The sequence below is a fragment of the Chelon labrosus genome (assembly GCF_963514085.1).
Source record: "Chelon labrosus genome assembly, chromosome: 16".
Lineage (NCBI taxonomy): Eukaryota > Metazoa > Chordata > Actinopteri > Mugiliformes > Mugilidae > Chelon > Chelon labrosus.
The window spans coordinates 9,719,531-9,743,091 of NC_140349.1; the positions used below are offsets into that span (position 1 = coordinate 9,719,531).

A 23,561-nucleotide genomic window follows, 5' to 3' on the forward strand; every position below is an offset into this window, starting at 1 on the left:
AATAAAATCATTTTACCTGCTTAGTTTCTGCTTTGGATTTCAAACAATTCCACAAAACGAAAGCAACTCAGGAGCATAAACGCTGGGGGAAATAAACCGTCAGTCAGGTGAGCCATAAACGAGGAGTACAAGGACGCGGCAGTAACTGTTGCTCAACTTTATAGCCTCAGTTTAAATATTTCAGGAGAAGGAAATTGTAAACAAGAGAAATGCAGTCAAGAAATCAAAAACAAAAGAATTTCTGCTAAAGGAAAAAGTATTTAATACACAATAACACATTCTTGGATTATAAAGTGAGATAATGTCTTATTTTAAATCCAGATCTTCTTTCTCCATCAAATCTCCTTTGTCGGGAACAATCTCACATGCAAGTGGCTCGATTAAAAAAAAAAAGTCCAGTTGTCCCTCAGTGTTTAGTCTCACATGACTTTGCACGGATCTGCGCCTGCAGAAGGAGCAGCGAGGGCGGGGGATCCAGTAGTGCTTCCCATCAGTCCATCCAGACTGAGACCCTGAAAGGCTCCGAAGAAGGAATCGTCCTTTGCTGGGGCTGATTTCCTGGCAGCGGTGGTCTGCTGGAGGAGGAAAGAGACGTTGATCGTTTGATTTAAGTCATGACAAGTGGGAGAAAAAAAAACAACAAAACTTCAATTTTATTGTGTCTATTAACTTACTCTTGGGAGGCAGTGGTGGCTCCTGAAGTGAGTTTTCCTGACGGTCCTTTCTGCGTTCTTCTTGGCCAGTATGGCTTGCTGGCGTTTCCTTTGGCAAACAGCACAGAGCAACATTAGGCACGGCACATGGGGCAAGAAGCTTATTCATGTGAGGAATAGCCTTATCCTCGCTAAGCCAAGTCTGTCTGGCCAAGAATCTCAGCTGGATGACAAGATGGTAAACAAAGCTTTAGACTCTAAATGAGCCCATGACACAAATAGCACAGCCTAAAACACCTAAACTACTACTTTTAGAGCTAATAATAATAATAATAATAATACAGCCATGTCTGAAATGTTTAAATTACTTAAGACATAGCTTTTGTATATTGTTCTGTCTTGTTTTCCACGTCATGCTGCTCACACGTGCCTTAAATTGTCCCCTGGTTACAAATAATGTCATCTAAATCTGAATCTGATTATTGCTATTGTTTTGAAATGGATCTTCTTCTCTACCTTTCTTTCTTGAGATCAGCCTGGTACGATCTGAGCCACGAGTCGGGGACTTTCTGGGTGGTGCAGGGAAGGCTTCTCCTCCTGCTGACGCTCTTCCTGCGGGTGAAGCTGCTCCTGCGGACAGACTCGCTCCTCTTGGTCACCCGCTTGGCGCTGGCGCTTTTCCCCGACACACAGCTGGTGAACTGCTTCAGGGGAGCGCCCAGCGACATGAGGGAATCCATTTCCAGCTTTTGTCTCGCGTAGATGCTTGTCAGTTAATCAGGCGGTCTTTGCCGAGCTTGACGTGCCTTTGTTCTATCTGTAAATACAAAGTGCAACAATTGCTGCAAACCTTCTCCTCAATAAATGTTATTTAACTCAATATTCTGCCTTTAACAAACAATGGAACTGACCTGTGTGTTGTATCTCCTGTAGACACACTCAGATGATCATTTCTAAAAGCCATAAAGTGCAAAGTCCATTTGATGCATCGCTCCCAGCGCTTCAGTCGTGTACCTGTATACACCTCTGCTCTGTCACTGTCCGCTCTTATGGGGATTTGACTGATGACCCCGCTGGGCTTCGAACAGGATTAGCTGAAGACGCAAGAGTCGTTTATCTCATTAACAACAGAGTAGTCCTAGACAAATCTTCACAGGTAAACAGCTGCTTCTTTCCACTGAAACGGGTAAAAAAAAAAAAAAAAAGTGTGCTGGGGGTTTGATTTAAAAGAAGCAGCACTAACTTAAAAAAAAAAAAAAAAAGCTGCTTTTTATTTCGGTAAGAATCACCCAAGGAAATTTATGCGACCAGCGATGGCATTATGTGGCGATGGTGTCAAGAGGAAGCCGGACAGATGGACAACTCAAAGTTGGACGGGGGACGCTTTCATGACGCAGACAGGATTTGCAGCTCTATTGACTGGAGACATTAAGAACATGCAGCACATCACACAAAGCTGAATGACTCATTTCATTCACTGATTCATTCACTTAGTGAACTCAAGCCTGAACAATACCGGTCTGTCTGGACTTTAACAATAACTTGGGATTGATGCTCCTTGAATAAAAACAGTCTATTCTTACTTTAGTTGTTATATATATCAAACTTAACTTTATCGAAATAAACTCAAATTAACCACAAAGATTCACAACTGCAAGCATTGTTTTTAAATCACTTAACAACAGAGTTCCTGTATATTATTTTTCAGTATGCATTGACGTATAGCAGTGCTAATTTTAGCTGCTGTATAAATAGTAAGGGGCTCAACAGCTTGGTGAATGACCCATTCATGGACAGGACTAAAGCCAAGGCATAAAGAACGGGGACAGTGAGTGAGGTTAAACAAAGCAACAGTAGAATGACACATTACCGACAGATGGAGAACCCTACACGATGCATCGATGCACCTGTCGCGGCAGATCTTCCGCGCTTCCCTCTCTTCCGGGAATCAACGAGGTGACGGTCGGCTGAGCTTAGGTTTTGGAAGGGAACGAAAGAGAGATTAGTTTCCGGGCAGAAATTAACTAACAAGATAAGGACGGGCAAAAGAAAGCATTTCGATACCGGGCACGTGTCAATCATCTCAAGACACCTGCGTGATCTCTGCGCTCATCACATTATCCAGCAGATCAGTGAGGCAACTGAGGACAACAATAATGTGAGAAACACCTCCCTTTAGCTACCACGGGCCCAAACTGATGCTGAGAGAACCATAAGCCTTTGGCCAGTAGGACTTTAATTCTACACAATAATACATATATACAGTTTTACACGCCTTTTCATACAAAAAGTAACACAGTCATGTATAGGGCGGCGGGGTGGGGACTATGGCCTATCGGGTCTCATAATAAATACATCAGGAGCTGTGTGCTTAACCCCAGTAGAGAAACTTCTAACCATGTCAAACATGGAAAAGGCAGTTTTAAGGTTCTTTAAGTTTAAACGTGTGCGAGTGTTCCCATCACTAATGCTTAACTAAGCAAATGAGCAAATACATGGAAGCATCACCCACTCCATCCACACCCCTACATTCTCACACAAATACACACACACACACACACACACACACACCCAGAAAGCATTGCTTAACATAAACATATATTTATCAGTAAGACAGGTAACAGATGCCTGCGTGACTGGAGTGTCCATCACCATAATCATCTCACTGGCAAATAATAACAGACCCACCGACCAGAGATTAAGGGCAGAGTCTCCATGTGGGGGAAATTCCTTTTATACATAATAAAATAAGAAACATGAAGAAAAATCATATGCAATGCAAGTGCTCACTTAACAACATAAAAAAAAATGAGACACCCGTTCTCTACTGGAGCAATTTCCAAAGAGAATATTCAATTTTTAATGACTTGATGTTAGCGCAACAGAATACCTTGCATGTCTCCATGTTTAAAAGTGTGTAGGTGAGGACTTACGCTGCATATACAGCTCTATCTCCTTTTTACCCTTTCCTTGGACTTCAGAATCGGAAGACATTTCTTCTCCAAAGCTGAGATTTCTATGACTGACAGCAGAAATGCTTATTTCCTTAGAGAGGTGAATTATTTTCTTTACATGCTGATGAAAATATTAGACGGATGGACGGAAGGGAGGAAGGTGGTCCAGAGGTCAAAAGGAAGACAGGAGCTGCATAGAGGGGCTACTGTGGATATAAGCAGTCTTCCATTTAAGATTTGTTGGCCGCTACTGAGGCTCTGACCGTTAGAAAAGATTCATGTCCAGTCGTCTGTGGGTTATTTTGGTCTTTGCCGCAAAAACATGCCTCTCGTGGCTGCAGAGGTGGACGTCGGAGGGGCAGGGCGCAGGAGCAAGAAGTTAAGGTGTCCATGCTTTAATGACAAATAACATAAAACCTCCAAAGCCCTGGTTTATTCAACAGTTGCCGCTCCGTACAGAAAGAACTTGATCTCCTCCATCAGGAAGTCTTTAAAGGCTTATGGGTCACCGGCTGATGTCCCGGTTTCCCTCCCAGTTCTTGCTGCCTGCTGCCTCACCAATGCCCCCGTTTTCAAAGAACGGGTGTTTGAGTGAGTCAGCTAGCACCAGCCTTTTGGAGGGCTCATACTCCAACATGCTTTCAATGAGGTCAAACAACTGGTGGTGCTCCTCTGCCTCGGATAGAAGATACCGCTGATGGAAGGACAGATAAGGAAAGAGGGGAAAAAAAAGAAATGAGCCAAAGGAATAATCTCCAGTACAAAAGACAGAGTTGTTTTGAGAGTTTGGTCATACTAATTGTTTTACCCGCAAGGGTTTGCAGTTTTCTCTGACATATTTCCCCGCCGACGAACTCTCATCCCAATCCAGACGGCCACGATAAAAATACTTCTGCTTCCTGCGAATATAAGGCATTCTGTGTGAGCAGCGTTCAAGTACGTGCTGTTTTCTATAAATAGGTGTATTCGTTTTTATGTTTTCTTACCTGGTCTTACGAATCATCCTAGAGGGTACTGGTCCCAGGATTCGTTCCATCATGGCCAAATGTTCCCTGTTGTCATGAGTCTGAAAGAAATTCAAGAACCATAATTCAGTGGGACAGAGGAAAGAAAAGACAGAAAGAAAAACAATGATACAGAAGATAAAAGTTTAATATACTATTATATTTTAAATACTGCAGGTTCTGTAGTCACGCCAGAGTTAGATGGAGCTCACAAAGGCTTAACGTCCGACAAATTGACCACTGGATTCACTAAATACTACTTCAATATTAGGAAATAAATGAATAAAAGGCTGGAATAAGCAGCGTGCTCTTGTGTACCTGAAACAAGGTGAAGCCCAGGTAGTACTCAAACAGGATACAGCCAATGCTCCACACGTCACAGGGATGACTCCAGCCAAGTTCTGAAGGACAAAACCATGGAATGAAAATACATTAAAACACTCAGAAACATGTGTCATATGTGGTGAGCAATGGAGGCTGAGGTTAATGCTTGCTAACCTCACACAGATTATGCTGAAACGATTCAGAATTTTAGATCACAAGGCAATCCAGTCTAGAGTTTAACCGTGTTTGCCATGTACAACCTAGAGGGCTGAAATGATTCATGGACTAAAATAGAATATTATTTGTGGTCCTCATTTAAAACAGTACGAGTTTATCTCAACACTCGATGCTTCCGGACAGTGACTTTCAGTAGTACTGTTGTTGCAAGTCAAATCAGAAAAGGGAAACATGACACCTTTTTGTCTGACAGATCAAGGCACCCTAAAGGTTTTTTTCTCGACAGAAGAATCAGGGTGGTGATTTTGAGAGGGGCTTGTTTCAACTGGTGCAACACAGCAGGTTTCTAAAGGGAACCCAGAAACCACCAAACACATCCTCGTGTCATTCTCACCTAGTATGACTTCAGGGGCTCGGTAATGCCGCGTTGACACGATGGTGCTGTGGTGCTCGTGATCAAAAGTGGCGCTGCCAAAGTCGACCACGCGTACTGCAGTGCTCTTAACGGTCCGCTCCTCTCGTTTCTGCAAGACAGACAAGGGATTTTCTCAAGTGTCGGGATTACAATAACTTTCTTATGACAAGTCTAGTTTGATTTAGTAGTAGATCTACCACAGAAAACTTGATCTCACTTTCTTCAAAGTAAACTCTAGTGGCAAAATGTTCCTCCACCTGCGTAAAAATCTAGTGACTATTGCCTTGAACTTGACAGATTGTCTTATCCGTGGGTGAAATTAAAGGGTCTGTCCCTGTTTGGAAACAGCATGCATATAGACAAAAATGTTTTTCACATGTTTCCTTCACGTTCTTCTGGCCCCTTACCTTCTCTACATTGTAGGACATTGTGAAGTCTGAGTTTACAAACAGGATGTTCTCAGGCTTCAGGTCTGTGTGTGTCAGCTTGTTGTCGTGGAGGACTGTACAGGGGGAAAAAAAAGATTATTTAGCCTTTCACAGTTGACAGAAAATGAACTTAAAGCTACTTTATTTCAATTTAACCTCCTTTCAGTTCTCATATTATTACAAGACGGTGGTGGTGCTCTTATGGTAATAGTAACAAATACATATTGAGAAAACAAAAGCACTAAAAATACTCCAATACATAAAATGGGATCCACATTGATGCTAACATTTGTGGTAGTAAATTAAACAACTCAAAAGGGCAGACCCAAATTTATACAGCACCACTTTTCAATGAAGAACCTTAGTAAGTGAATAGTCACAGTGATTTAATTTTAGTGCCCTCATGTGGTTCTACCCCCACAGTGATCTGCCACAACCACCCGATGGGTCTAATCAAGGCACTTTACACAAAACAAGAGACATTAATATCTGAAGATGTGTTTGCAAAACTACTTATTTTGGGGATAATATGTCAAAAATCCTCATTACAGGGACCTCAATGATTGTTTTCACGTATTTGTTTTTAAAGGTGTTAGGTTTCTTATGACATAAAAATAACTTACACTTCACAGCAAGACAGATTTGGTAGGCCATGTGTCGGACTTGACCAATTGAGTACGGCAGGTAGTTGTTCTCCTTAAGAAAGTCGAAGGTGCTCAGAGCTAGCAGCTCAAAAGAGATACACATGTGACCGTGGTAGTCGAACCAGTCATACATCTGTACACAAAGGCTGCAAGACAAAGAGAATACTGTTATGTTATGTTATGAAATGAGCGGTATTAGTGCTACAAAACCCGCCAGTACTGGTATGTTTGTATTTTATTACTTACGGACTGCAGAAGTCAGAACTTACAATTTGTTATCTGGGTCCTTCTCGTTGATCTTTTCTAGTACGTTGATCTCCAGGCGAGCTGCTTCCTTGTATTTTTCCACATTCTTGATAATTTTCAGAGCAACATGGGCTCCTCCCCTGTAAAGCATGAGATAGTATTGAAGCAATAAATCAAAAACATGCCATACTTTGTACACAGTCCTCACTCATTATAAGTGCAGAGACTCTCATGTCAGTGTCATTCATTTGAAGGGGGACCAGAGAAGTCTCTCCCTACAGCATATTTGGCTGGTTAATAATCATCACTATGTGACAGCAGCCAGGCCCAGATCGTGGTAATTACTTCGTTTGATGTATAAGACAAGAAACGATCTACAAAGAGAGCGGCACAAACAGCCTCAAGTTTACACAGGGGCTCAGTCGCCCGGGGCTAAAATACCAAAGAGCTCATTTTCCTGCAGTGCACTGCACCGCGTTAAACAGAAAGGCAGCAGAAGTGGGACACTTTAATGCAGGAGTTTTTAGTTAACAGCCACTGACTGGAAGAAGTAAAAGAAAAACAGTAGCAATAGCATGTCTGTATTCTCTTATTCAAAAACTAGCATGACAAAATGTAGGTTGTTTGTAAAGATTCAGCACAATGAACAACTATTCCCTACTGGAGGTCTTGAAAAGAGAGAGTAACAGATGTCGTTTTGACGTTTGAGCTGATACACACCTCCGATGATCAATGCATTGCATCACCCTCCCAAAGGTGCCTTCCCCCAAAGTGCTAACAATCTCATCTGGAACACAAAACACAGAAAAAAGGAAGAGAGGGGGAGAGCAGGGAAAGAGAGAACAGAAGCATTAGACATGTGGACTTGAGATGGAACACATAATGCAAAAGACAGGCGAATCAGCGCTAGCGCCCATCCCCTTTTCCATATCGCTGCCTGTTCAATCTGCCAGGCTTAAAACATTACGGGGAAGTCTATGATAACTGAATCCACGGCACTAATTAAAGCACTCTCTTCCTTTGATGACCAATTTGCAGTCATCGAAAAATGATGGCACAGCCTTTTGAGACATAGCTGTCTTTGTCCAAAAGTATACGGGGTAATGTATAAAGCTGAAAACTGATTAGTGCTCCTTGTAAAAATGAATTATTAAGTGTTAAGTGTAAATCAAGTGTCTCTATGTGTGATGTTTGTTCTAATCTTAATGAAATGACTAAATAAGTGACGATCATTCTACTAGAGAGAAAAAAAGTAAAACCTTTTTTTTTAGTGGAAAATAATTAGCTTAAGTTGCAGATTCAAACCTGTAACTGAGTTTTAAGCTAAAACACAACAGAAACACGTTTAGAAAAGCCAAGTAACCTGTGAAACAGAAAACGCTCCACAGCTTAAAATCCTAAAACAAAAAGCAGAATATATCTAAAGTCCCTCTCAAAATCTTCAACATTCTTGCAATCCACCCTGCTATTTCAGCTAGAGCGAAGAGCATTCTAGCAAGGCATCTTCATCAGACACTCCCATGTCATGTAAATGCTCTATGATTTAATACTCATATGGAGAAGGGTTACGATAGAGTAGTGGCAGTGAGTACATCTCTCTTGCAGGACGTCCCCACTCCGACAGATCAGGTGCCCTTCCTCGTCGTCCCTCACACTCAGTGCCCGCGTCCGGCTGTCGCTCCGCTGTTTTCACACCCAAACCGGCCATCAGCAGGTCACAACACGACCGAAGGGGGGCAGGGGGGGTTCAAGGGCAGCCGCAGCCATGGCATCAGGCGGCACAGGTAGATGAGGAGGGAGGAGGAGGGTGGTAGTTGATGTAGTTGTGGTTGTAGGTGGGTTTCGTGGTCATGGGGCGATTCACGCATGACACCACGTGAAGGAAATATATAACGATAGGAATATAGTGCAAGGGAACAAGTCAAATATTACATGTTGTCCTCTGCTCCTCTCCCCCCCTACCTTAAAACCACAGCTGCTTACAAACAAGGAAGCAACTGGCATATCCATTCATCAGCGCACAAACCAATTAAGACAGTGATAGAACTAATAATAAACTTTTCAGGCTGACTTTTGAGTTCAAAACTGAATGAAGATAAAATGACAGGAGTATATATGTATTTAAGTTATATTAAAAAAAATAAATACCCCAACATTTCTTCTATATCGAATTGCAAACCTTTGCTCAGTTACATTTAAAATATTTAAGGTGTGGTTTGATTTACCCCACACAAACAAAATAATTTCATCTGCCAGTAACTTCCAACAAAAATCTGAATTCAGTTCAAATCTAGATTTTGTTTGGTAGAACATTTTCACTTTTCCAGGCTATCGTCACAAAAATTCACAATCGATAAAACAGCTGATAAACTTTAAAAGAGAAACCTGAGGAAAGTGTCGTGTGTATGCGAAGAACAGAAAGAATTAGTAGTTGATTGTTAATCAACAACTAAAAAATGAAAATGCTCTTCCAAAAAGAAATGCCAATTGAAGTAAAAGCCCCTTAAACAAACAAACAAACGAAAAAAAATAACAAAACTCCTCTGACAGAACAAAAACAAATCATAAAGTTTGAACTACTTACCAAGTCCAGGGGCTACAAAGAGTAAATGGTTAGGGAAAGAGAGAGATAGAAAGGGTGAAAGAAAGAGCAGGTAAAAAGAGGGAGGATGAGGAGAGTTAAAACACAATCTCAGGTCTGGCTGTACTCACCGAGGTGGATGGGCTATAGGACCTGGTTCTACGCCGCCTTCGTTTGTGCTTACGCCTGCTGCCCTTCCGCCGGTATGATTCTTCGCGCTCACGCTCTCTCTCGCGGCCGCGTCGGTAGTCGTACATGTTTGGAGAGAAATCCCGTGGGTAGTAACTATCGGCTGCTCCGTGTGGCTCCCTCTCTCGGTCACGATCTCTGCTCTGATCCAACCGTCTGTATCCCTCGCAGTATCTTCGGTCGAATGGTCGATGTTCCGTTGAGCGATTGTCATAGCTGCGACTGAATCAGCGGAAAGAGGCATACAATGAAAAGACTGATCCTAGAAAATGTACTCTAGTGCAGGGCAAACCAAACAAATCTTACTTGACGCACGGACGTACCTTCTTGAGCGTGCATAGCTTGGTTCCTGTCTGTGTCCCCGACCTCTTCTGTCTCGGTCTCTCTCTCTGTCACTGCTGGATGAGTAAGTGGGCGATCTTCTGTGCCTTCGACCCTGTCTTCGCCCTCTGTCTCGGTCTCGGTGGCGGTCTTGGTAGCTGTTTCGACTGTCTCTGTCCGAAGACGAGTATCGTCTAGTGTGAGGCATCTAGTGGAGTGTTGGAAGGACAAACAGAATATTATTCTCTAGGGGGGAAAAAAAAAAAAAGACATTTAAGGTTCATTAAATGAACACTTACAACTGGGAAACTCCTGTTAGCAGTTTTCTTTTTACTCAAGGCTGAACTTAGCGGGACAGCTGTTCACTGCCAGACGCAAGTGATTTGTGGCACTCAGTAAACATCACAATTGAGTGAACCTGAAATGGGCTTTGACTTATGTCAAATTGCTCCTCAATATCAGATCAAGAGGGCTGACTGACAACAACTAAGTGGACAAATACGGTAAACAAAAGATGGTTGTATTTTCCTGATATTATTAAAGCGTCAACTCAGTGGAGTGGACTGATTCAAAGTTTTAGACCCAGGTGATAATTGCACATAGGGAGGCCTAGATTTCAACGCAGCCAAACCACAGATGCACGGTTTAAAATACCAACTTTGACATGTATCAGCATGCACATGCACCCTATCAGTTCTGTGGAAGGGGGGCGTGCAGCTATACATACAACTGTTAGAGCGACTCTGCACATGTGTGAACAATGAATTACGTTAAAAAGAGCCCTATTAATGTTCACAACCCTGTTGCATGGTCCTATTAAAGTAATGACAAGCCACGTAAACACAGGGGTGCTTCAAATGATTGTACACAACAAACAAAGCCGGCTTTGTAGTCACTAGTAATTATAACATTGCGTCATGTCGGTTAAACTCCGACTACATTTAAAAGACAACAGCAGTCCAGGCTCATAAATTAAGGTTAGCTACTCATCGAGCGACACCAGTGCTTTTCTCCTACCGTGTAAAGACGATGCAACACCCGCATTAACGTTAGTAAAATTGCCGTTAATTTCAACAAGCTCGGCGCTGATTTAACTACGGCAACCCCGCATCTTTTAATCACAAACACGCTGAATAAACGCAAATACAGCTTTAAGTTCGAAGACAACTGGGTCAAAAAGAAGCGACGTAGTAAGAGTGAGAGAGCCGCGCTAGCAACTAGCTAATGTAAATAATTTGACCGCCATCTTAGCTTAGCTAGCTTAGCTGGCTACGTCTATCGGCTACTTATGCTAGCTGCCGTGCTAACCGCAAGATCGCAGCGAAGCTCGTTTTAACAACGAAAAAAAGCTCGTATATATTTCGTACCGTTTTAGCAGCGAGGCCTGTACGCTTGTCCCACAAAAAATCCGTGATGGCGTTCCAGTTTTTTCTTCTATCTCCTCACTGGCCCGATGTTTACTGCTCCGTTGCTATCACGTAGCTTGCCTTTTTTCCCCCGGACTGCCCAGTGAAGCTAGTTCTGGTTTGGACTAGCGGTTGAAACGCCTCCCTGCACTTAGTACATGTCCGCAGAAAAACTAGCTAACAAGCGAAGTTATAAATATACACAGAAGTCAAATGTCATATTTGACTTCAAATAACATTGTAAAAATAATGTGGTTTTAATATTATTTTTGAATTTATCTTCATAAAGTAAACGAAAATATTATTTTTTTTATTTTGGCACAGCCTGTAATGCTGACTTTTTATAGTTTACTTGACAAGTTCATTATTATTATTATTATTAATATTATTATTATTTATTTGGTCAGCATTTAACATCTTATTCTAAAATATTCAGGTTTTATGCAGCTTCTTTCTTGTAAAAAAACAAAAACAAAACAACCATAAACAATAAAAAAATTGAATAAAAATAAAACACTTTATTGTTATCAGAACAATCAGAAGCTATTATAAAAATGCATTTAGGTTCAGGTAGAACATCAGCAGCACATGCATCCATCCAGTACTTCACGGTCCCTTCAGTGAAACGATTTTCACGGTTCTGAAGTACACAAGAACACAGAGGACACAAATGAGATATTATAAATACATTGAATAACTCAGTATTGTTAGCGTAAATTTGTTTTATTTACTTGGGGTCTGGCCATTGGCCTTTGCCTTTTTCTTCTCATGCATCTGCATCATTGTGACCATGTGCTCCAGGCGCCAGGAGCCTCGGTAGAGCCATTCCTTATGTTGATCGTTCTAAGCACGATGACAAGTCACACGGTGTAAATACACAGAACAGGATAAAATAAATCATTGAGAATGCATTTGGAAATGCTTTAAGGAATGGTGCAATGTCATACTGACCTCAAAGGCAACTTGTATCAAGCTGTAGTCGACCTTCAGTACCTTACACTTCTCCTGGAGTCCGTTACGTTCCACTTTGAATGTCTGTCCAACGCTGTATTTAACCTGAGGTGGGTAAGGCCAGTATTTTATATACTCCCTCAGGAAACTCTTGTGTTTGTCATCTAGAATATCATCCAAAGGGTCCGGCACTGTCACAGAAAATGGAACAAAAAAAAAATAATTAAATCTTGTTATTGTTTTTACTGGCAGCATAATACACTTCACTGCAGGAAATAGCCTCAACTCAAGGGAAACTGTTAATGTGGGTTGTTAATAAAATTTCAGAATACAAATTATTATTATTATGGGGACCGAAATGTAACACCAGTAAGTAAAAAATAAAAGATTCATTTCTGGCGTTTTAAATATTTTTTACCAGCAATCTAGACTATAGTTCCAGATTTCTTAACAACCGCACATATTTTATTTTTCTCAGTTATGTGTAATCTTCAGAAAAATAGCTGATGAAAAATAACCATGAAAATGTCAAAAGAGTAATTTTAGAATCTTTCATTGGTTCAGACTAAAGTAAAAACCCCTTTAGCTCAAGGAACGAGCTTTTCTTAAAGTTATTCATTTATTTGCTGTTTTTCATGGATTCTGTCAGCGTGTGTCTGTTGTGTTAGATGTTAAAAATGTTAACATAAACTTAATTAAACTGCCGATAAAGCATAGATGAGGCTGACACAGCTGATATCAACTGAAGCTTCTTAACAAGGCTGGATAAGTTTTCAAAAACAATTTTCACACATAACAAAATGCACACAAAACTCTCAAAGAGGTTAATAAACAGCCTTGACTTACATGGTCTGCACACCAGGTGAAGTTGATGTAAACTAACATAGGCTGGCACTGAATTATCAAAAAAGACCAGGAATCTAGAAAATTAGAAATAAACACAAAATAATATTAATAATAATAAACAAACGATGACTTATCTGAAACTGAATTAATTCACTTCTTGATTGAATAATCAGAGTTTATCATTAAGTGATTGTGTGTAACGCATACAAACCTCATGCGGTTTTTTTTGCATGGTAACTCTGCCAGGACACCAGGTATGAACGCAGTCTGGTCAGTTTCACACCTGACCACGACCCGTGCACCAACATCGAGATGCTCCACCTTTGGAATCCTGTCAAAGGCAATGTGGTGACCGGACACGATGCTCTTCCCTTTATCTTTAAAACTGACCTTGTATCTTAAGCTACCATCTTCTGAAATAATAATAATAATAAAAAAAAATTGTTTCAAAATGCAGCATTTTCTTGAACATAATTGTCTCTAAACAGAGGCATCTTAACTGCGAAATAAGCCGTGGAGTTGATGACAAATGTTCAGCATTACATTCTTTCTTTAAGTACTTACCCGTTGTCATTATAACAAAAATCGTCCCTTCATGCCAGCTCATGGGCCTCCTTTGGGCGAGGACCGTCATGTTCAAGGTGATCTTTCCCTTTGGCACGCAATGAGTGGTCTTGGTAGCTCGTGCTTCTCCTTGTGGCACGCAATGAGTGGTCTTGGTAACTCCTGCCTCTCCTTGTGGCACGCAATGAGTGGTCTTGGTAGCTCCTGCCTCTCCTTGTGGCACGCAATGAGTGGTCTTGGTAGCTCCTGCCTCTCCTTGTGGCACGCCATGAGTGGTCTTGGTAGCTCCTGCCTCTCCTTGTGGCACGCAATGAGTGGTCTTGGTAGCTCCTGCCTCTCCTTGTGGCACGCAATGAGTGGTCTTGGTAGCCCCTGCCTCTCCTTGTGGCACGCAATGAGTGGTCTTGGTTGCTTCTTTTCGCTTTCGAGGGGTCCTGGTAGGTAGTGGCTTTATAGCTTCTACAAAAGACTGTAGCGCAGGCACTATTCCTGCCAGAGCAAACAGAGCAATATATTAGTTTTATTATTAAAACTGATGAACTTTTGTCCACGGGCAAATTATGTCAAATGATCCCCAAAGCCCTGGTGTGGGAGACTAATTGTTATCCGCCCAATAAGAGGAGAATCTCCACTTTTCATGTAACATGACCACAAAACTTTCTCTTGTTTTTTCCCATGGCAGATTAAAAACAAGCAAAAAAGCATAGTTGAACATGTTTCACAGTGGTAGAGTGTCGGCCCGTACCTTGAGTGTAGCCTGGTGTATGCACTGCCTTGCTGTTGGCGCTGGAACCCGCGTTGGTTTGGAGTGTTTTCGTTGTATTGTTTTTAGCATCAGTATTTGCACTCGCTTGGGCTGTTGATGTCTTTGCTCCACCGCCGTTAAAACTGATATTTATTCTGGCTGTGGGCGTTGAGGTCTCCGCTCCAGTGCCTTGAGCGCCCGAGTCTGTGTTTAACGAGGGCATTCCATGAGCCTTGCCACATTCATCATTCCCTTGACTTAGTTTTCTCCTCTTGTTTGACCCAGTTTTTAAACTTGAGAAGGAACTATCAGAATCGCCCGAGTCAGCCTGTGGTTCCCACAGCATATCAGACTCTGCGCCGCTTAAAGATTCATCCTCGCTGCTGTGAATCTGAGGGGTTGATGGAGGCAGAGCCCTGGTGACCACAGATGAGGGAAGTCTAGTCAAGACCACCACTAATTCTCTTTTTAAAGGGAGAGAGCTTTGTTTTCCATTAACTCTCTCATTGTCTCCAAGCTTTGGTACCAGAGGAGCAACTTTAGAGGTTGGATGTTTGTGGACTTCAGTCTCAGAGGGAAAATGCACACGTCCTATAAAGGAACGCAAGCACATTTTAAATTGTGTTTCAGACTTATCTAATTTTTGCATCATCATTTATGTCTTACCAAAGCCTGTAGGATCATCCTCCTCATCAGAATCTGAGTCCTTGTACTCCCATCCCAGCAAAGAGTATTGTTTTTTCACTATTTCCTCACATGCGGCTACAGAGCTGAAAAAAACATCCACAACACAAAGAGCATGTATGAAACATGAACATATACAGTTAATAATGTAGCATGACTACACAACAACTGAAATTTGGGGCACCACCTTCAAATGAAGTCAGAAATGAATGATTCTCATAATCAAACCACTACTTTCACACAGTCCAAATAGAAAAATTGTTAATTTTATAACCGTGACAAGGAGTATACAGTCAGAAAATGGCAGAGCTATGGGAACCAACTAAAACTTCTCTAAGACAAATGTTTAAGGAGTTGAGCGCCATTTGACATCAAATCTTAATCACAGAAAGCAGAGATTTCACTCGAAACAGCATTGGTCTGACAACAGAACTTCCACTAAAGCAAGACTTTCTGCAGCATAAAAAAAATGCACGTATGAAAAATTGTCCCATTCAGCTTAGTTATGGATATAACTCCATCAACCAGCCAAGTCTCATCCATGCCTGCCCAGACTGATATAATATATGCAGCAAAGGAGCAGCAAATATCACACTTTCACAGAAATAGGACGGACAACTCGGTTTGTTTTCTTTTTCCATGATTGCCAGATTTACTAGGATCATCTTCTGCAGCAATTGCAGAAATAAGAGCATCGAGTCGAAACAACACTCACTCGCAGAGCTTTAGGAGGTCGGCGGCCAGCTTCTGCCTGCGCTCTACCACAGCATGCAGCCGATCGCGTTTCCTCTCCACATCTCGGGAGGTCAGAATGCTCTTCTTTACCCTGTCTCTGATCCACATCTGGAGCTCCTCCTTGGTCCTCTCCATCTCATCCCCCTCCATAATCACTGTGACACACAAGCATTATTATTGTAGGTAAGGTTAAATGGCATTATCACATTTAGAAAACTTAAGCAATCCCTTATGGTTTAGTTGGCTCCCTCTAATCATCTGCAGGGATTAGCACAACGTTCCTTATCTTGTGTTGTGAACTGCACAATAACAGTCTTTTTCAAATCTATTATGGTCAGTAGTGATGTGGTGGTGTTGCCACAAGATGGTCTTAACTCGCACTCATGTCCATCATGTGTTAACGTCCAATATATGCTTCACACGCCCAGTATTAATTGGGTTATACACCGATCAGGCATAACATTATGACCTAATATTGTGTAGGTCTCCCTTGTGCTTTCAAAACAGTCGTGACTCATCAGAGAATGGACATGGGCCTTCTGAGGGTGTCCTGTGGTGTCTGGCAACACTATGTTGTTAGTTGGGGGCCTTTGGGTCCTATGGGTTGAGGGGAAGGGGTCTCTGTGGATCATCCCACAGATACTTGATCAGTTTGGGGTCTAGTGAATTTGGAGCTATTAAATAATTTTAAAAACATGCTGCCAGGTCCAAAGGTTTCCCAACAGAACATTGTATTGTCAGCAAGATGGTCAATGTTATATACTTCTCCTGTCAGTGGTTTTAATGTTGTGGCTGATAAGTGTAGCAGTAGGAGTGTGAGAGGATTTAGAGGGATCTCATCACAGAAATGGGAGCCTCCTTTTAGTTTTTTAGTGTACTTCAGCACAGCTTGAGACTAGTAGCTTGGACTAAAAACATGGCATTAAAACACCTTTAACTACAGCCATGAATAAGAGCGGGAAGACACTGTCCCATTGTCTGAGACCCCTGAACACATCATGTTAACTGGCTCTGTTCTGGCTCTAAACCCTATGAATCATACGTTCGTCACACGAAATAAGTTGCCAAAATAGTCGCTTTATCCTCTTCCATTACATTGTTTTGTATGCCATTATATTTTGTATATAAATACATCATATAAAGCAAAAATCTTACCTCTTTATAACAACAACTTCCTCTAGTGCGTCTTCTTCTACGCTTCGAGCTGCTGCACTGAGGTGTAAGGAGCTCACTGCTGCCCCCTGTGTTTCTTTATATACAGTCTTTGGTTTCACCTCAGCCTTTAAACTTAGAAGTAATATGTGACAATTTAAAGATAATAAAATATATAATTATGTTTTATATAAAAAAAGTCAGTTAGTTCAGTTGTGGATATCTATCTAAAATAAATCCAAGTAAAATGGAGTATTGTTCTCATAATGGCAAAACCTCCATCAGAGGTAGAAGTCCTGCACTGCTGCAAAATGTAGGTAATTGGCTAAAATGGATCTTATTCTAAATGTTTTATATGCTTAATCTAAAACAATGGATAATTCAGAATGTATTTATTAATACCTGACGCTGTGGAATTAGTGTTTTGGAGGGACAAAAACTGCAATATATATAAAAAAAAAATCACAAAAAAAGAAATACTCGAGTATCTCAAAAATGTGTAGTACAATTTTTTATGTCAACTGACTTATTAACCTATTAATCTTAATTAAACCTATAAAACCCTATTAAGATCTAAAACATTGTTAATTACTGAATATACACTGTCACAACATCAGGAGTTATTGCATGATTGTTGTACAATGCTCAGGTTTTAGGCAACTGATCGACATAGTTGCTGTATAACTATACAATAATAATATGAAACGTGGATTTCTTTTTCAAGATATTGGAGCACAGAGCAAATAAATACAAAAACTTGAGGCAGTGAGATGAGGCAGTTAGTATATAATGTAAAACTTTATTTTTCGGATAGAAACACACGAAGAATTTGGTCGTTCAGTTTCAGGCACACTCAATTTGAATGAAATCTTAAGAACAAGAGTGACCACGATGAATACATATCAAAATAAAATCCTAAAGCTTATTTACTACGTTGTTCCCAGAAGTCCCAAGAACAGTAGCACAACATACTGTACTACCGAATAACTTTTTGTTAATGCTGGACGTGTAGTGCCTTCTCTTATTTCTTTAGAATGTTCCAGGAACATGATCATCTTAAAATAAAAACATAGAAAACGATGGAAAAATACATCCTTTATGTATCCTCCTACGAGTGCACCAACAAAAACAGAAATAAATGTCTTCCCGTGCACGATAAAGAAAATACATTTCAGCTATGGAAAGTGCAGATTAAATGCATATTCTCAATCTTCAGTCAGCTGACAGCTGTAGGACAGCCATGTTGGTGAAAGATATGCTGAATAAATCTTTCCCAAAAGCTGATTTTGTTTTATCCAAATTTCTAGAAATAGAAAATTGCCATTTGATGATGTGCACAATTATTCATAAGTTGGAAATGCAACGAAACACCAGATGAAACAAAAGAAAAGAAAAGTAGCACATCGGGTTGGAACAGACATGCTTGAGTTCATCATTTACTCGTGTCAAATCCGATGGCACATCCCTCCAGAATGATGGACAAGATTAAACACAGTATTTATTTATTACATCTCCATAAACAGACTCTATGGGTTTTTTATTTAGCGTCATCTTTGGGCTCTCCCTTCTCTTTCTGTTCCAGGAACTTAGCCACATGATCCAGTCGTACAGAGCCTCGGTAGATCCACTCCTTCTGTTGACTTTCCTGAGGGTAGCACAAAGACATTATATGAATATATGTCCAAGGAAACAAAAATATTTATAGTATCAAAAATATCCCTGTTGCATTATACTAAATGTATTTCAGACCATATTGGTATTAAATCTGTTTCTTTTATTTCTACCTTAAATTACATGTTCCTAAAGTCAATATAAGTATATTAGAGATATCCTCTCCTCCCATAGGAGAGACTGACTCATGATCTGAAACAAAACTCAGACAACTTATAAAGACTTTGCATTCTTTTCTACGGACTTTGATCTGATTGCTTTATTCTACTTTCCATTTTATTCCTGTACAAATCGTTTTTTTTTTTTTTTACAACACATCATTTGTTTTGACTGAATTGAAGTGGGGCTTGGTTTTGTCAGCTTTTCCTTGCAAGTATGTACAAGTGCGGTTAAAGAAAAAAGATACTGACCTGAAAAACAATCTGCATCAAGCTGCAGTCGACCGCCTCGACATCACAGCACTGGTAGGCCCCATTTAATTCTACATTAACCATGTATCCAGGCTTGTACTGGGTCAATCGAGGGTACGGCCAGTCTCTCAGGTATTGTTTCATGAAAAGCTTGTGAGAGCCGTCAGGAATGTCGCCTAAAACATCGTCCACTGTTGAAAAAATAAAAAAAATCTATCATTCTTCTAAAGTATGACAATGATACAACTTACAACATGTGCATTTATGGCTTTGGGTTTGTTTCTGCACTGTGTTTATTATCCAGACATAACAGAAATTGATCCATAGCACTTCTAAAGGGCAAAAACTCAACAGGGTACCATAACGGTGCATACATATGGTTAATCCTGCTTTATGTAAATCTCCATATCAGTGTCTTTTCACTACTTTAATCCGTCAAAGAAGGTCTTTATTTCCAAACCAGATATTTCCCATTAGAAGGCTACCATCAGGATAAATGAACGTAATTCCTCCTTTTCTTATTTTTAATATAGAACATCAGCAGAGATCAGTGAGAAGAGACCCAGACAGTGAGGAGTTTGACATAACTGTGCTCTTCTTTTGTTTTCAATATAAATCACAAAAGCAAATTAGAAGAAAAAAAAAAAAAGAAGAAAAGAATGGAGGTCAAAACCAAAATATGCTAAAATTAAAATGAGAAATAAATCTCAGTTTCAAATAAAGGCAGCCTAAAACAGCCAAACTGTGAAAACAGCCAAACTTACATGGTCTGCACACAAGATGAATTGCAGGTAAACCCACGTATAACGATGTGTGATCATCCAAAAAGACCAAAAACCTGGAAAATATAAATGTGTTTGCATCACATTAAATATTTAGTAGCGCATTTCGATTTTCTCGAGGCGACTGCGACGTATTGATTTATTTTAAAAATAAGTCTAGGGATAAACACTCGTTCAAATACACACCTTAAGCGGTTCTTTCTGCCTGGGAGCTCGGCCAGAATAGAAGGCCGGTATAAAAACTTGGTTTCTTGACACTGAACAACCACACGGGCGCCGATGTACAGCTCCTCCAGCTTTGGCGTGTTGGTAAAGGCGATGTGGTGTCCAGACACCAGACTCTTCCCCTTTTCTTCAAAGCTAACTTTGTATTTTAACCGTCCATCTTCTGCAAATGAAAAATACAAAAAGATCATTATGAAAGAATGATCGACTGCTTATGTTGTTAAAAAAGCTTGAGACACAGTCATTCCTATACAAATTACTTCCAAGTAATAAAACAATCTGCAGCAGTGACGCAGCAGTGAAACGCCCTCAGGCTGCCTCGTGTAATCGACTCAAACTATGAGAAACAGCCTTGTCTGCAAGTGAGACAGAAAACTGAGGCACACGTGGAAAGAGCCAACAGGCCCTGAATCCACTTATATACTTTAGTCTTGTAATAAACATACAAATGTCCATTATATTGTAATATACATTAGAAATAAAAAAAAAATGTTCTAATGATATATTTCATCTGAGATCAGTATAAGCAAATTTGTTTGCTAAATCCACAGCCTTAAACAGATACAAAAGCTGTCATATTTGCAGAAGACTTAAATATTAAAACATAATCAGAATCTAATTTCTGTAAATCAAACCATACATAATATCTTTGTTGTATACAACCAACACATGACCGGTTCTGCTGGAGATATTTTGCAGTATCTTCTCTTACCCCTTGTAATTATGTCCAATATTTTCCCCTGTTGCCATCTCATGGCTCTTCTCCTGGCCAACACCACCATGTCAACCTTTACTTCTTTTTCTGGGAAGTTGGGGCGGATAATTATGTCTTCATTAGAAGAATGAGCTGTAGGTGGTGGAACGGGTTTTACTTCAGCCACTGCGTGAGGCAAAAAAAAAAAAAAAACATTTTAAAGTTACTACATCTGACGTTGATCAGTGAGTGATAGTTAGTGGTGTTGTTCGTGGCCAATACCGTTGCGGTGGTTGCTGCTCACTGGCGCTGCAGGACTTCTTGCTTTGTCACTCTTTGAGAGTTTAGCAGCTTTTTGTTTACTGTGCGAGAGTGAAAAATCGGAATCACTAGAATTATTTCCAGGTTCCCACTGCATATCAGAGTCTGAGCTGCTGAGGGATTCATCCTCGCTGTAAAACTGCTGAGGCGTTGGTGGCCGCAGAATGCTAAGCTTATATTCGGGGAGTCTGGTCAAAACCACCACTGCTTTTTTTAATAGACAGAGAGACTCGGTGCCGTTCCCACACTGTTCCGTCTTGCAGTGAGTTGCACTAGTGGTGGGAATGGACTCACGTGGAGCTTGAGATGTGTTTTCTGCAAAGAGAAAAGCATTGGTGAAATTGTGAATTGCAACAATCAAGACACTAACAGAGTGTCCTTGAGTTGCATCACTTAGTCCAAACAGTAATTCCTTTTTTATAAGCGAAATATCAGAAATTTGATGGTTAAGGCATCGTCTGTGAAGGTTCGTCCAGTCATCCAGATCATGGTATATCCAAAAACATTAAAGAAAGGCAACGTTTTGTGACGTTTTGCCACTCATCCGAGTAGCTTCTTCAGTTCTAAAGGAATGGTGGGGAGTTAAACTTGAAACAAGACCGACTGTAGGTGTAACTTTCTTGACGAATGTCTGTTGACGACCAGGTACTTGCATGACTAGAGTCTGTTAACGTCATTCCTTTAGAACCGAAGAAACTACTTGGATGAATGGTGAAACATCTTCAAGAAACTCTACGAGTCCAGTTGCCTTTCTTTAACATTTCTGGATATGGTTGAATATCAGTCAACAAAGAAAATGATACTGCAGCCTTAAACTTATTGTGTTTACTTTCATTGCACTACTCACCTTTATCATCTACTTCTTCTTTCTTTATCTTATTTTCTACTACCTCTTTGGACCACTTAAGCTCCAAAGGTTTCGTCTCCAAGTTGTCCACCTGCATCATCTCTGCAAAACACGCCACATTCAAACTGAGCAGATGACACTTTAGTCATTCAGAGATAAACCAGCAGTGGATGAGATGAACATGAGAAACATGACACTGCAACGACCAATAGCTCTTGCATTTTATTTTCTAATATGTGGGATGTTCTGCCTTTGTTTTTGTTGTTGATTGGATCCGACTGTGACCACCTGGAGTGAATACTGTGTAGTAGATATGTTTAGACTTACAATTTTAACAGTTAATTAAGTTTCTTTATATTTCTACCTGCTCCAGGACCAACATTACTATGCTTCTGGTTCACAGACTCTGTCACGTATCTTTATTTTACTACAGGTGTTATCAAACTATCTTCATTTGCAGCTGATAAGAGCACATTACAGACGTTGAGTAAACATTGCGTTGATGCCTCATAAGTAGTTTCAGGAAGTCACAACACACATTTTACAGCTGCAGTTAAACATGAGAGCTATAACTATAATTGTGCTAAATTTGCTTAGTATAAAAGTGTAAAATGTGAACCAAATCTTAACACTTACCTGCTGATGTGTTCCGGTTTACCGCCTCAAAATGACAAAAGCCTGATCACACACGAGCGCAATTAATAATAGTGTGAAGCTTGGCAGACCCTGTTAGCTACAAGGCTAGCACTGCTAGCTTACATTCCAGCTAGCACTGAAGAAACAAAAGGTTTCATAACACGTTTACATTTCCACCTTGAGACAAAAAAATATCTAAAACCGTGTGCACTCTAATTTCTGCCTAATGCTTAAAAGGGTGAATGACACTAAACTAACATAGGACACTTGTGTTGTTGCCGTGTTTCTTATTTTTTATTTTTTTGTCCTTTTTCCGCCTTCGTCTTCTTCTTCTTCTTCGTTTTCTTAGGCAGACGAATGAAACAGCGCACTACCGCCACCACCAGGTTGACCGAGGTACTGCCGGATCTGGATTGTAAACCAAATTTATTTATTTATTTTTTTGCTAGTGGACGCTTAAAAAAAATAAGTCACAATCTCAGCGGGTAAATCACATTAAAATAGTTTACTGTACAAAAAAAGTACGGAATGTCATATCTTAATAGTTCATTTCAAAAGTGTCATACCTATTGGAATATTTTACATGAAACTACAATAAAATAGTATGTCTGAGCAAAGAAACAGATGATTCCATGGTCAAATTAAGAATAATTCAAACTATTTTACTAATTTCATACATTTTCTGTTTTACTCAGCCTTTAATGTTTAAGTTTGTGCTTGCTGTAGCTGATATATACACTATACAGCTGTGTTCAGATACAAAATTTCTCTTAAGATTGGCAAAAAAAAACTATTAAAGGATTCGTCATCTGACATTTCTTTCTAATACTTCAAACAGCGGTTCAGGATAGGCCTTAAATGTCCCGAGCCTCTGGGTGTGTTCCTCGTATCAATAACTCACCCATGTTCTTATTCAAAAGGAATGTAGGTCAGAAACAAATATAGAGATGGGAGTT

General features: G+C 40.3%; 3 protein-coding genes across 7 annotated transcripts; all 3 read right to left on the reverse strand.

Moving 5' to 3' along the window:
- Positions 1–238: 238 nt before the first annotated feature.
- clk2a (CDC-like kinase 2a) lies at positions 239–11,474 on the reverse strand. 4 transcript variants are annotated; one of them, XM_084562912.1, is made up of 19 exons: positions 11,304–11,474; positions 9,939–10,144; positions 9,558–9,837; positions 8,438–8,528; positions 7,566–7,632; positions 6,869–6,985; positions 6,579–6,745; positions 5,935–6,029; positions 5,507–5,636; positions 4,930–5,012; positions 4,594–4,673; positions 4,416–4,506; positions 3,587–4,301; positions 2,524–2,625; positions 1,943–2,072; positions 1,565–1,747; positions 1,170–1,470; positions 675–762; positions 239–575 (listed from the first exon to the last, which is right to left on the reverse strand). In XM_084562912.1, the coding sequence occupies exons 2-13, from the start codon at positions 10,142–10,144 to the stop codon at positions 4,113–4,115; spliced, it is 1,596 nt and encodes a 531-aa protein (XP_084419038.1). In that variant the 5' UTR covers positions 11,304–11,474; the 3' UTR covers positions 239–575; positions 675–762; positions 1,170–1,470; positions 1,565–1,747; positions 1,943–2,072; positions 2,524–2,625; positions 3,587–4,112. The 4 variants fall into 4 exon arrangements, with proteins under 4 accessions (XP_084419038.1, XP_084419037.1, XP_084419039.1 ...); XM_084562911.1 differs by having other exon boundaries at positions 1,565–1,830; XM_084562913.1 differs by lacking the exon at positions 1,943–2,072.
- A 368-nt stretch (positions 11,475–11,842) lies between these two features.
- On the reverse strand, positions 11,843–17,062 carry LOC311501941 (uncharacterized protein). The gene is made up of 10 exons (XM_084564013.1): positions 17,023–17,062; positions 15,848–16,022; positions 15,115–15,218; positions 14,449–15,039; positions 13,704–14,192; positions 13,351–13,552; positions 13,140–13,213; positions 12,294–12,484; positions 12,074–12,185; positions 11,843–11,982 (listed from the first exon to the last, which is right to left on the reverse strand). The coding sequence occupies exons 2-10, from the start codon at positions 16,015–16,017 to the stop codon at positions 11,975–11,977; spliced, it is 1,941 nt and encodes a 646-aa protein (XP_084420139.1). The 5' UTR covers positions 16,018–16,022; positions 17,023–17,062; the 3' UTR covers positions 11,843–11,974.
- Positions 17,063–17,741: 679 nt separating this feature from the next.
- On the reverse strand, positions 17,742–23,093 carry LOC311501033 (histone-lysine N-methyltransferase SETDB1-B-like). 2 transcript variants are annotated; one of them, XM_084562684.1, is made up of 8 exons: positions 22,606–23,093; positions 21,970–22,071; positions 21,084–21,437; positions 20,820–20,987; positions 20,069–20,270; positions 19,865–19,938; positions 19,101–19,291; positions 17,743–18,664 (listed from the first exon to the last, which is right to left on the reverse strand). In XM_084562684.1, exons 2-8 carry the CDS (start codon positions 22,067–22,069, stop codon positions 18,557–18,559), a joined length of 1,197 nt encoding a protein of 398 aa, XP_084418810.1. In that variant the 5' UTR covers positions 22,070–22,071; positions 22,606–23,093; the 3' UTR covers positions 17,743–18,556. The 2 variants fall into 2 exon arrangements, with proteins under 2 accessions (XP_084418811.1, XP_084418810.1); XM_084562685.1 differs by lacking the exon at positions 22,606–23,093 and having other exon boundaries at positions 17,742–18,664; positions 21,970–22,577.
- Between the last annotated feature and the right edge of the window lie 468 nt (positions 23,094–23,561).

Excerpts from the sequence above, each read along its gene's own strand:
- clk2a (XM_084562913.1), bottom strand. The coding sequence starts at position 10,144 with ATGCCTCACACTAGACGATACTCGTCTTCGGACAGAGACAGTCGAAAC. Across the intron at positions 8,529-9,557 it reads CCTATAGCCCATCCACCTCG|CGGAGCGACAGCCGGACGCG; the intron begins GTGAGTACAGCC and ends GTGTGAAAACAG. Across the intron at positions 4,302-4,415 it reads AAAACTGCAAACCCTTGCGG|CGGTATCTTCTATCCGAGGC; the intron begins GTAAAACAATTA and ends TCCTTCCATCAG.
- LOC311501033 (XM_084562685.1), bottom strand. The coding sequence starts at position 22,069 with ATGATGCAGGTGGACAACTTGGAGACGAAACCTTTGGAGCTTAAGTGG. Across the intron at positions 20,988-21,083 it reads GAGCAGCAACCACCGCAACG|TGGCTGAAGTAAAACCCGTT; the intron begins GTATTGGCCACG and ends TGCCTCACGCAG. Across the intron at positions 18,665-19,100 it reads TGATGCAGATTGTTTTTCAG|GAAAGTCAACAGAAGGAGTG; the intron begins GTCAGTATCTTT and ends TGCTACCCTCAG.
- LOC311501941 (XM_084564013.1), bottom strand. The coding sequence starts at position 16,017 with ATGGAGGGGGATGAGATGGAGAGGACCAAGGAGGAGCTCCAGATGTGG. Across the intron at positions 12,485-13,139 it reads TCACCTGGTGTGCAGACCAT|TGCCGGACCCTTTGGATGAT; the intron begins GTAAGTCAAGGC and ends TTTCTGTGACAG. Across the intron at positions 12,186-12,293 it reads TGATACAAGTTGCCTTTGAG|AACGATCAACATAAGGAATG; the intron begins GTCAGTATGACA and ends CATCGTGCTTAG.